The sequence below is a fragment of the Salmo salar genome, chromosome ssa29 (assembly GCF_905237065.1).
Source record: "Salmo salar chromosome ssa29, Ssal_v3.1, whole genome shotgun sequence".
Taxonomy (NCBI): Eukaryota; Metazoa; Chordata; class Actinopteri; order Salmoniformes; family Salmonidae; genus Salmo; species Salmo salar.
In genome coordinates this window covers 1,262,334-1,275,817 of record NC_059470.1, presented here as the reverse complement: position 1 = coordinate 1,275,817, position 13,484 = coordinate 1,262,334, and the positions used below count along the sequence as shown (strand labels likewise).

The 13,484-nt window shown below is 45.2% G+C and overlaps 1 protein-coding gene across 6 annotated transcripts in view; it reads left to right on the top strand.

Moving 5' to 3' along the window:
• The window catches only part of LOC106590027 (neuropilin-1a), a 132,168-nt gene that overhangs the window by 57,657 nt on the left and 61,027 nt on the right, over positions 1 to 13,484 (top strand). For all 6 annotated transcript variants that reach the window (XM_014180515.2, XM_014180517.2, XM_014180516.2 and 3 more), the window contains 2 exons: positions 4,326 to 4,481; positions 8,296 to 8,462. In XM_014180515.2, coding sequence (XP_014035990.1) covers positions 4,326 to 4,481; positions 8,296 to 8,462 — 323 coding nt within the window. The remainder of the gene's footprint in view (positions 1 to 4,325; positions 4,482 to 8,295; positions 8,463 to 13,484) is intronic.

The following is a 13,484-nucleotide window of genomic DNA, read 5'->3' as shown; positions in this document are numbered from 1 at the left end:
GTATGCAATGCCGTCGGGGGTACGGCAAATAAAAATGTGATTCAGAGGTTTTTTTCTAGCTTGAGAAGCCTCGTTTCACTGCCAAAAATACAATTAAACCATCTAGTGTTCAGCGAAATAACAGCACAATGTCAAATACAGGTAGCCTAGTCAAATAATTAACATCCAATTACATTAACCGTTACTCTCTCGCAGGAAATCTTCACTCTTGCGCAGACATTTAGAAACAAAACATGACAATTTGAAAAATAAGCCATGGGAGTTTTTGGAGCGAGAATAAAGACGACTTTCGAGTAGTATGACATGTATAAAAGCAACAGATACCATTAGTATGAAGGGGCTAGAAGCATCTTATATGGTGAGCTACCGAGTGGCTAGGACAGGCAAGCGCCATACTATTGTGAAGGACTTCATTCTTCCTGCTGCCGTGGATATGGCTGGGACAATGCTGGGGGAAAAGGCCAAAAAACTATACAGACAATTCCTTCATCAAACAACACTGTTTCACGATGCATCAGTGACATGGCAGGGGATGTTTTGAAACAATTACTGCAATTACAAGCCAGTGAATTATATGCTTTACAGCAGACATGGCGGGCCTGGCATAGCTCCTGGTATATGTCAGTTATGTTTATGGGGGGTCAATTAAGGAAGACATCCTCTTCTGCAGACCACTGGAAACCAGAACAACATGAGAGGATATTTTTTAAGTACTGGACAGCTTTGTGATATCAAATGGGCTTCGGTGGTCAAGATGTGTTGGTATTGTACTGATGGCGCAAAAGCCATGACAGGGAGACAGTGGAGTGGTGAGCAGTTGCTCCCGACACCACTTGAGTGCACTGCAGTGTCCACCGAGAGGCTCTTGCTGCCAAGGGAATGCCTGACAGCTTGAAAGACGTTTTGGACACTACAGTGAAAATGGTTAACTTTGTTAAAGCAAGGCCCCTGAACTCTTGTGTATTTTCTTCATTATGCAATGATATGGGCAGCGACCATGTAACACTTTAACAACATACTGGTTATCGTGCTGGTTATCAAGGGGCAAAGTATTGACACGTTTCTTTGAAATGAGAGACGAGCTTAAGTTTTCTTTACTGACCATAATTTTCACTTGTCTGACAGCTTGCATGATGACAAGTTTCTCACACGACTGCCTATCTGGGTGATGTTTTTTCTTGCCTGAATGATCTGAATCTTGGATTACAGGGACTCTCCACAACTATATTCAATGTGCGGGACAAAACTGAGGATATGATTAAGAAGTTGGAGCTCTTTTCTGTCTGCATTAACAAGGACAACACACAGGTCTTTCCATCATTGTATGATTTTTTTGGTGTGCAAATGAACTCAAGCTTACAGACAATGTTAAATGTGATATAGCGAAACACATGAGTGAGCTATGTGCGCAATTAAGCAGGTACTGTCCCGAAACGGATGACACAAATAACTGGATTCGTTATCCCTTTCATGCCCTGCCTCCAGTCTACCGATATTTGAACAAGAGAGCCTCATCGATATTGCAACAAGCGGTTCTGTGAAATTGAATTTAATCAGAAGCCACTGCCAGATTTCTAGATTGGGCTGCGCTCAGAGTATCCTGCCTTGGCAAATCGCGCTGTTAAGACACTGATGTCCTTTGCAACCATGTACCTATGTGAGAGTGGATTCTCGGCCCTCACTAGCATGAAAACTAAATACAGGCACGGACTGTGTGTGGAAAATGATTTAAGATTGAGACTCCCTCCAATACAACCCAACATTGCAGAGTTATGTGCATCCTTTCAAGCACACCCTTCTCATTAACCTTTGGTGAGTTATTCACCATTTTTGATGAACAAATAAGGTTTTATATGTAAGATGGCTAAATAAAGAGCAAAATTATTGATTATTATTATATTATTATTTGTGCCCTGGTCCTATAAGAGCTCTTTGTCACTTCCCATGAGCCAGGTTGTGACAAAATCTCACACTCATTCTTATGTTTAATAAATGTATCGTATAGTGTGTGTATGGCAGGCTTACAATGATGGCAACAAAAAACAAAATTTGAGAGTACGCTGATCCTGGTGCTAGAGGGGGTACGCAGCTGGAGGTTGAATGTTTGAAGGGGTATGGGACTATAAAAAGTTTGGGAAACACTGTTCTAGAGGTTAAACTGGCTTGTAACAGTGTCAGACTTGGCTCAGGTATTTCATATAAAAGTGTTGCAAGGTTTTCCATGTAGGTGGGAAGTTTATCATTTCTCTTAAACGAACAGTGTTGATTAAACAAGCTGTGAAGACCTTGAGGGCACAGTCTTTCACATTATTATCACCTTTATTTTCATCACTCGTGAAATGCATTCAGAAAACTGACATCTGTGATCAACAATGGAGACTTTTACCATGAGACTAATTCTCTTAGGAACACAAGTTTATTCTGTGTATGAAATTCTGAAACTTTTACTTTTCAACACTCTCAGACTAAGGGTTCATATTACAGTCTAAGAGCATATAATGTTTCCATTGAAAACAAAGAAAAGAAATAGCCACCAACAGCAATGTCTCCTCTATTATCTTTGGGGGGTCTAGAAAATAACAAAATAACACTCTTCTCACATCCAGAGTAATTGGGAGTGTGAGAGAGCGGACCTGGAACATGGGAAGGTCATGGGGGAGACAGGGAAGACATAGAGGGGAGGCTGGGGTGTGTCAGGCCCTGTCTGATGAGGGCTGGGCACAGTACCTGTGGTTCCTTTTGGATCGATAGTGCATTAGCACGGAAGGCTGGAGGTACGCTCACCACAGGGGGCGATGAGGGGGTGAGACAGGGTGAGGTGAGGATGAGGACTCCCATGTAGCGCCTGGGGAGTCGCGCCTTCTTCCCTACCTTTCTCCTTCTCCCTCCTTCGCTCCCTCCTCCCTTTCTCCCCCATCTCAGGCAGACTGAGATGGGCAGAGAGTGTGGCTGTGGCAACCTCCCCCTCTTCTCTCCTTCCCTTCCTCTCTCTTCCCCCTCCCTCCATCTACCCTCCTCTCGCCTCCCCCAGGACCATAGTAGAGACCTGCAGAGACACAGAGTTCACAGCAGAGCCGTTGAGTCATGCAGAAACTCTAGGAGATGGCTAACCCTAACCCTCCTGTGTTATGATGCTGAATCTGAGCCATCAGCCCCACACCCTAGCTAACCCCTCTCTCCCTTTCATCTGTGTTTCTGGTTGTAAGGCCAGGCTGTAAGAGGCATGTCAAAGTGAGGGGATGTGAGAGGTTTAGAGGGCAGCAGGCTGTCACTTGCCACTGATCACAGGCTTACTAATCATAGATAAGCACCAGGCCTCCAGACCTGCTTAACATCTAGACAGAGGAACACACACACAAGCAGGCAGACACACACACACACACACACACACTCATAGACACAATATGGCGTCAGCTCCTGGGTTCACTTTTATTGCCCTCTTTTCTTTTGACATTCCCTTGTATTTCCCCTTATCTCTGGTTGTTTGGTCTTAGTGGCCAGATCATACCCAGCTCCACACTAAACCATCACATAAAAAAAGGCCAAGGAATTTATGACTGGTGTAAAACAGACAGAAGCCTCGACTGCCTTGTCTTAAGCAGGAGTCCCTTCTTCTTCTTCTTCATCTCTCTACGTGTTTTGTGGACATGAGAGTGAGTTTTACCTTCATGAGGGTTGCTCATGAGGGGGTTGTGTTTACTCTGTATGAACAACAGAAAGGAAAACGCTGCCCACTTTAATATTATTATTTAACTAGGCAAATCAGTTAAGAACAAATTCTTATTTACAATGACGGCCTACCCCCCCCAAGCAAAACCCTCCCCTAACCCAATTGTTCGCCGCCCAATGGGACTCCCGATCACGGACAGTTGTGACACAGCCTGGGAACGAACCAGGGTCTGCAGTGATGCCTCTAGCAATGCAATGCAGTGCCTTAGACCGTTACGCAACTTGGGAGGCCAAAAACACTGCAGCTCATGCTCCCAGTATGCAGCGTTTTCCTTTCTGTTTTCCATGAGTTTGCCTACAACTCCAGCACCTGCGGAAAGTACCTGGATGTGCATATGTTCTTCAGCTTTTGTACTGTGTATGAACACCCATGTGACAGATCTACAGCAAGCAAATACTGACTTAACTCTTAACTCTACACACACTCCCATCTTCAGTTATTACCTTGGTAACTGATGATCTTTCTCTCTTGCCACCCCTCTCTCTCTCTTTCGTTCGCTCACTCTCCTTCCCTCTCTTACTTCCCACCGCCCTCTCTGTTCCTCTCCTCTCTCTATCTACCGCTCCATCTGTTTCTCTCCCTCCCCCCTCTGCAGTTGGTCCGTACATTGGGCGGTACTGTGGTCAGAACACCCCGGGTCGTATCATCTCCTACACGGGCATCTTGGCACTGACAATCAACACCGATAGTGCCATCGCCAAGGAGGGCTTCTCTGCCAACTTCACTGTGTTGGAGCGGACTGTGCCAGAGGGTGAGTGTTGTTTATCATTGATTGGCAAACTGGACCAGAGAAACAATCTAGAGGGAATTCATGCTACTGAGCCAAACCTGCAGTGTTGAATCTTAATTTGACGTGAATTGTCACAGCTAAATAATCCTGCAGCAAAAGGATTTAAATGTTTAGTCCATAGTGTTGCTTGATCAGCGTTTGGGCTATTAGCTTGCCAAAATTAGGCTATGTGAAAAATGCAATACTGTTAATATAACCATTTGTTAGTGTAGGTTTTCAGTGAATTTATGTAAATCATGAAAATTCTCAGCAACAAAAGAGTGATCAAATTAATTAAGATCCTACATCTGTAGCTAAACCAAAGCTGGATTTAGCTTGCCTGGTTATGCATCCACCACATTTGCTGGAACCATACTGAAAGAGACAATGTGAAAATAACATATTCGAACAAGCAGAGTTTGGTTCAGGTCAATACAATAGGGTGAAATGGTACCACACATGCCTTCATGCACACAAGGGGTGGTCCCTGTCTCACTGCTATACACATTTACTTTAATGTGGCACTAAAGGGAGTTATTAAATCAACAGCTCCCGGTCTTTTCATTAAGTGGACGTGTTACAAGGCACGCGCAATCTCCCCCAGTTTATGAGGCCTGACTTTAACACAGCAGTGGTAGAGACACTGTGGGGCAGACAGTGTCCCAGCCACTAACACAGCATGATCATCATCCTAGGGCCTGGCCCCCATGACCACAATTTTAGAAATGCTCCGACTAAACATTTAATTTGCGAAACACAACCACCTTGAAGACAGTAAATCTTTCCACAGGCTCACCCAGTCAACCCCTCCCCTCCACCGCACCCTGTCCCTGTCGGGTTATTATGGCGATAGCTGGTGTTAAATAAAACACTAATCATTCCAGATCACGCACAGAACGAGCAGTATGGCTGGTGGCATTGTCATGCTGGAGGGTCATGTCAGGATGAGACTGCAGGAAGGGTACCACATGAGGGAGGAGGATGTCTTCCCTGTAATGCACAGTGTTGAGATTGCCTGCAATGACAACAAGCTCAGTCCGATGATGCTGTGACACACCGTCCCAGACCACCTCCAAATCGATCCCACTCCAGAGTACAGGCTTCGGTGTAACGCTGATTCCTTCGACGATAAACGCGAATCTGACCATCACCCCGGTGAGACAAAACCGCGACTCGTCAGTGAAGAGCACTTTTTGCCAGTCCTTTCTGATCCAGTGAAGGTGTGTTTGTGCCCATAGGCGGCGTTGTTGCCGGTGATGTCTGGTGAGGACCTGCCTTACAACAGGCCTACATGCCCTCAGTCCAGCCTCTCTCAGCCTATTGCGGACAGTCTGAGCACTGATGGAGGGATTGTGCGTTCCTGGTGTAACTCGGGCAGTTGTTGTTGCAATTCTGTACCTGTCCTGCAGCTGTGATGTTCGGATATACTGATCCTGTGCAGGTCTGCCACTGCGAGGACGATCAGCTGTCCGTCCTGTCTCCCTGGCCACATCTGCAGTCCTCATGCCTCCTGGCAGCATGCCTAAGGCACGTTCACATAGATGAGCAGGGACCCTGGGCATCTTTCTTTTAGTGTTTTTCAAAGTCAGTAGAAAGGCCTCTTTAGTGTCCTAAGTTTTTCATAACTGTGACCTTAATTGCCTACCGTCTGTAAGCTGTTAGTGTCTTAACGACCGTTCCACAGGTGCATGTTGATTAATTGTTTATGAATCATTGACCAAGCAGGGGAAACATATTTAAACCCTTTACAACAAAGATCTGTAAAGTTATTTGGATTTTTACGAATTATCTTTGAAAGACAGGGTCCTGAAAAAGGGATGTTTCTTTTTTTTTACTGAGTTTACACTTCAGTTGAGAGGGGGTGATGTAGGGGTGATAAGGTGTTGCTTTGATGGGAATAAAGCAGGCTTGCCTTCTCTCTTCTCTCCCTGTATAACAGGGCGAGACACAGATGCAGACACGGGAGGCGGATGGTTTGAGTCTCTGATATTTATTATAAACAAGGGGCAGGCAAGAGATCATAAACCAGGTCAGAGTCCAGAGCTACAGAGTGGCAGGCAGGCTCGAGGTCAGGGCAGGCTGAATGGTCAGGCAGGCGGGCTCAGTGTCAGGGCAGGCAAAGATCAAGGCAGGCAAAAACCAGGAGGACTAGAAAAACAGAGATTAGGAAAAAGCAGGAGCACGGAAAAACACACTGGTTGACTTGACAAAACAAGACGAACTGGCAACAGACAAACAGAGAACACAGGTATAAATACACAGGAGTTAATTGTAAAGATGGGTGACAACTGGAGGGGGGTGGAGACAAGCACAAAGACAGGTGAAACAGATCAGGGTGTGACACCTTGACAGCCCTGCTAAGGTGTCCCACTTGGCACCCTATTCTCTTTATAGTACTTTTGAGAAGGGTCCATAGGGCACTGGTCAAAAGTAATGCACTATAAAGGAATAGGGTGCCATTTAGAGCATATCCCTACTATCTTCCTGATCACCCTCCGTCACATTTCATAGAGTGTGCTGCTTGAAACGCAGGCTAATAGTTGATAGCAACACACATGAGGCCATCTACACATCAGGCTGTGAACTAGAGACTCTTTGTTTACAATCAGAGGGAATATACATTAAATAATCTGGGTTTGGTTGATGTTTATGGAGATACTCAGATTCCTCCTTCCAGAGTTTGCGATGAAGAATAAGAAGTAGAAGTGGTATTTAAGAAAGGAGAAGATGAGAGTGAAGCTGTTGTCCCTTTTTTACATCTCTCTCTCTCTCTCTCTCTCTCTCTTCTCTCTCTCTCTCTCTTCTCTCTCTCTCTCCTGTAGTGTGTACAGTATAGGGTGTGCAGCAGTCAGGGACTGTCTATGAGCTAACACAGATGGTCTCTCCATCTGCTTGAAGCCTTTCAGACCTGAGTCTCTGGGACGCTGCACAGCGCTGGTATACACAATGTGCCTGCCTGAATGTGTGTGTGTGCTTGTGCGCCTGCCTTCGTGTGTGTGTGTGTGTGACAGGGTGGGTGACTAGAGACAGCAGGGTCAACCGGTGCCAGGGTCTGACCCCTGAGGTCATAGGGTCAGCGTCCAGACACCCCTGCTACACATAGGGCTCTGGGGAATGATGTAGTATGGAGAGAAGAGGAGCTCACCTCTTGACCTTGCCGGTAGTCGTACACTTACACACATTCACTCAGACACTCACACACACACTCACTCACTCAGGCTGACCCTGGCCGACTGCACCATGTCAACACAAACAAGGAGATACCCTCTATCCTGGGTGGTACAGGGCATTCTGGGAGAATTTACGACCCAGAACACTGACACTAAATCTGCCTTAAAATCCTGCAGGACAAAAATATTAGGATATTTGCACCATGTGCGAAACATAAACTGCCTACAGGGAGCTTTGATGGAGGAATGAACCAGCACCAGCTCCAATGAAAAACTACTGGCTCCACTTTAATGCACAATAGTGAACTTAGCCCTACACTGAATGTTTTATGAATAAAGCTTTATGTCTTGATGTAGCACCACAGTTCCACTGTGCTTGCCGTCCATTAAAGCCTATGTGTGTGGTGGGCAAGAGAGAGGGAGAGGAAGTGGGGATCTTCTGAGGCGGCGCTGATGTGGCATTTTATTCCTGCCACCAGAGTGCCAGCCCGGACCCTGCCAGTGAGTTTCCCTATCCTCAGGGAGCAGCTTTGTTTTGGGAGTTGATGTGTACTCTGGCCTGGATGGTGCTTTCAGCTAAAAATGTAGACTAAAGTGTCTCAACAATCTCTCTCTCTCTTTCTCAGATTTTGACTGTACAGACCCGTTAGGTATGGAATCGGGGGAGATAGCATCAGAGCAGATCATAGCTTCTTCTCAGTACAACCCCGGCTGGTCCCCTGAGCGAGCCAGACTCAACTACTACGAGAACGCATGGACACCAGGAGAGGACAACAATAAGGAGTGGATACAGGTATGGTCTGCACCGTAACCTCAAAGCAATATATTATATATGCCATTTCGCAGATGCTTTTATCCCAAGAGACATATTGTACATCAATGAGTGCATACATATTGGTATGGATGGCCCCAGCAGGATTCAAACCCACAATCTTAAAGTTGCTAGCGCCATGCCCTACCAATTGAACCACATGGGACTACCATGGATCCCCAACATGTCACAGACTGTCACAGAGATGGCTAATGAGAAGAATGTGTGTGTTTATGGCAAAAAAAGGCCATATACCTTATGAGCAATACTGTGAGCAATACTTCTCCAAAGTCAATTTACCCAAAGCTGTTTGGAGACAAAACAACAACAGGCTTTTTGACTGTGTTATTGAAGCTGAATCATCAAAATGGCACCTTATTCGTTACTTTTGAACATTTCCTACATAAAGCTCTGGTCAAATGTTGTGCATTACGTAGGGAATAGGTTAATAAGTAGTGGCGTGGGCCCTGGTCAGAGTTAGTGTACAATAGACAATAGGGTCTAAAGTAGTGCACCACATAGGGAATAGGTGCCATTTCAGACTCACAGTCTGATTCAGAGTGGTGACTACAGTAGAGGTGACTCCTTCCTACTTTCTAGTTCCTGGTCCAATTCCAGGAGTCTGTCTGCTGACTGTGTCCTCTGTGGACACCCCTGTGGCATGCTGGGTAAATCCTTTAAGGTGATCCAGAAATCTGACTACTTTCTGCTTCCTGTCTGATGGAACTCCAGGCTAGCTGTGGATTCCAGACACTCCACAAAGCTCTCTCTCTCTCTCTCTCTCTCTCTCTCTCTCTCTCTCTCTCTCTCTCTCTCTCTCTCTCTCTCTCTCTCTCTCTCTCTCTCTCTCTCTCTCTCTCTCTCTCTCTCTCCCTCTCCCTCCTACCTGATAATCGCTGGCATCCTGTCATCCGCTGTGGTGACTGCCCCAGGGGACATATCCACCACATCCACTCACACATACATAACTTTATCATTTGGTATTGCTATACTGTAGCCTAGAGTATGCATTTTAGAATATCTGGCATTATCATTCACAGAAAGGGATCTTTATATGAAAAGACTGGAGCTCTGAATTTCTGAGTCTCTGATCCCAAGGGCATGACTATGTCACATACACTGGAACCTGTTATTGTGTTGACATGACAACCCCACTTGACCCAACCATACACTAATACCTATACACAGTTCTGAGCATGTTTGATTTAGTAACCTAAAAGCCTCCAGGCCATGTAAATGCTCAGACTTATTTTTCCATATTTTAGTTTTTTTATTAGGCCTACAATCCATCCCCACGTCGCTTAAAAGTTAAAAGTTTGGCCAGACCATACGTATATAATCCTTGGGGGCCTTATAATAGATTCGACCTGCAGCCAAATATTTACATGAGGAGGTCCATAAGCAAGGTTTTCCTTATTGCTATGAAAATATTGTCCTAAGGGCCCCTGTTGCTCCTTGCAGACTAATTGAGTCAGTGGCAGGGGAGTGTGTATTTGTGTGTGTGTGTTTTGCATACGTGTGTGTGTGTGTGTGTGTGTGTACGCGTGTGTGTGTGTGTGTGTGTGTGTGTGTGTGTGTGTGTGTGTGTGTGTGTGTGTGTGTGTGTGTGTGTGTGTGGGCCTGGCGGGGGCCCATTCTACTGGAGAGGAACCCATGTTTGTGTGTCCCAAATAGCAGCCTATTCCCTATAAAGTAGTCTAAAGTAGTGCATTATATAGGGAATAGGTTGCAATTTGGGACGCAAGCACACAATGCCCTCCCGTCCCGTCCCAGACTATTTCCTCAAGCAGTTCCTGTATAGGAGATGGGACAGACAATTGTGTAATACTGGTAGCCTCTCAGAGGGGAAATTCCACACTTAAGCCCTAAGATGCAGTAGGAGGTCAATGGGACAGAGAGGAGGTTACTGATCGACAGAACACACGTTCATACTGTAAACAGGCATGTATACATTGTCATAGGTCTTATCATGTCTGGAATAACCTGTGAGTTTGACCAGAGAGTTAAGTTCGGAACAGCGTTCACGTATTATGACAATATTTTGTGATGTTTTTGTTTGTTTTGCTCTTTGGCAAGGGTTTTTTCGAGCTGTTCGTGCACACACAAAAAATTATTGAGGCAAGCCGAAGTTCGAGAGCCAAAGTCTATGCACCTTCATCGGTCATTGGTCAACAGTAGGGATTCTTCAATTAAGTGTTTGTTGTCATTCAACGAGAGATTTTTCCACTTGCAAGATACTGCACCAAACATCTTAGTTAGCAAAAACATCAAAATGAATGACAGATATCTTGAGTTATCTGACCATTTTGAGAAAGTGTATACTGTCTACGACATCTCAAGATGGACAAACAGTGCTATTGCTGCTATTTCTCATTTTTCAAGCAACCTTCTTTTAAGGGAGTATGCGAACACACTCGATCAAGAAGCAATAATAACTTGTAAATGGAAGGATAAGTAGTTTATAAGACATACTGTAGATACTATGGTCTTTTCCTTTTCCAGTGACGCTAGATGCAGTATAATGTGTCCCAAGAGACTTTAATTCTGTGTAAATCTGTTTAGAATGCCTCTTTTTGCTAATGAGGACTTATTTAAAAACCTCTTAAGGATCCGCCCCTTTTTTTAAAATTTTCGCCATAAATGACATACCCAAATCTAACTGTCTGGAGCTCAGGACCTGAAGCAAGGATATGCATATTCTTGATACCATTTGAAAGGAAACACTTTGTGGAAATGTGAAATGAATGTAGGAGAATTTAAACACATTAAATCTAGTAAAAGATAATACAAAGAAAACAACATCCGTTTTTTTTGTATTGTTTTTGTACCATCATCTTTTAAATGCAAGAGAAAGGCTTTAATGTGTTATTCCAGCCCAGGCACAATATAGATTTTGCCCACTAGATGGCAGCAGTGTATGTGCAAAGTGCTAGACTGATCCAATGAACCATTGCATTTCTGTTCAAAATGTTGTATCAAGACTACCCAAATGTGCCAAATTGGTTTATTAATACATTTTCAAATTCATAACTGTGCACACACATCAAACAATAGCGTGGTATAACTTCACTGTAATAGCTACTGTAAATTGGACAGTGCAGTTATTATTTATTAAGCTTTCTGCGAATATCAGATATGTCTATGTCCTGGGAAATGTTCTTGTTTCTTACAACCTCATGCTAATCACATTAGTCTACGTTAGCTCAACCGTCCCTCGGGGGACCCACAGATCCTGTAGAGGTTATTAAAACTAGCCCTTTAAAACCAAGTGGGCTGTTCTGTTCTGCTCTGTTCTGTTCTGCACTGCTTAACAGTTGCCACTTCATATACTACTCCCAATAATCAAGTAGACTTCATAGACTTTCTCTCCTAACTCTGCTAGTCATTTTAGATTGTAATTAAACTCTAAATGGTCTCTCTCACGCTGTGCTGATGCCAGAGCAGTAGAACAACGATTTTGGAACAGTTCAGAATGCTCAATATAGTATTGATTAGTCTGAGGTTTTCTTATTTATTTATGTCATTTTATTTAGCATTAAAATACAAACTGGATAAAAAGGGGATATGCTCTGTTGGGCGCTCCTATTCCCTCCTCAGCCAATCAAATGACAGATAAGTCAAAGCCTGGCACATCTGTTTCTAGGGTAACAAAGAGTGAATTCTGTGGTTGGTATAGTGTGTAATTTATAATTTCATGAAATCGTTGCTGCTTCACTTATGCCCTCAATGCACTCATGAAGAGAGAGAAGTTTAATTATAACAAGTGTTATTAAAAGACTGGAATTCTTCATTTCATTAAGCCTGTCGGGGGAAGGGAGGGAGCAGCAGGAGCAACAACAATCTCTCCCCATCATTAATGGCAGGCACCCTCACAGCAGCACGGCACAAATCATCATCTCACACGCCTGTTAGATGTATGTAATCAATTCATTATTTATTTCATTCATTATCTGAATGCAATTTTCAGCAGACGTTATATTAGCTATTCATGATGGGGGTGGGGTTTCACGGGTGTCACGACTTCCACCGAAGTCGGTTCCTCTCCTTGTTCAGGCGGCGTTCGGCAGTCGACGTCACCGGTCTTCTAGCCATCGCCGATCCACCTTTCATTTTCCATTTATTTTGTCTTGTTTTCCCACACACCTGGTTTGCATTTCCCTCATTACTTGTCGTGTATTTAGCCCTTTGTTCCCCCCCATGTCTGTGTGTGAAATTGTTTGTTGTAAGTGCTTGTGCACATTTTCACGGTGTGTGACGGGTTTTGTACCCGTATTTTGTATTTCTGGATGCCATTGGTTTTGATAATTAAACTGCTCCGGTTATTACCCAGTTCTGCTCTCCTGCGTCTGACTTCCCTGCCACCAGTTACGCACCCCTTACAGAATTTCACACCCACAATATGGTGTCAGCAGGAGCAGGTGACCCTAGTATAGGAGTCGAGGAGCGCATCCAGGAGCACGCGGCGATGCTCCACCACCTCGGCGTCGCCATGGACCGCGTTGTCCAAACCATGGACCACTGGGAGAGACAGAGAGTTCCTCCAGTGCCTCCACCAGCACCACCAGGGTCTCCACTACTTGCCCCCCCTTCACCCGGTCCTAGTGGGATTCGTCTCGCCCTTCCCCGAGAGTACGATGGGACGGCTGCACGCTGCCAGTGTTTCCTGTTGCAGCTGGATCTCTACCTGGCAACCGTCCACCCGGCTCCTTTGGGCCGTGAGAAGGTGTCCGCCCTCGTCTCGTGCCTCTCGGGGAAACCCCTGGAGTGGGCCAACGCCGTGTGGGGAGAAGGAGATGCGGCTTTGGACCATTTCGAGGATTTCACCCGCCGCTCAACCCTCGGGTGGGTGGTCGAAGACTGCCCGGAAGCGGTGGGTGAAATCCTCGAAATGGTCCTCGACCACTCGCCCGAGGGTAGAGCGGCGGGTAAACAGCTTTTCCATCTGAGGTAGGGGACGAGGAGCACCCAGGAGTTTGCAATGGACTTTCGGACCCTGGCCGCTGG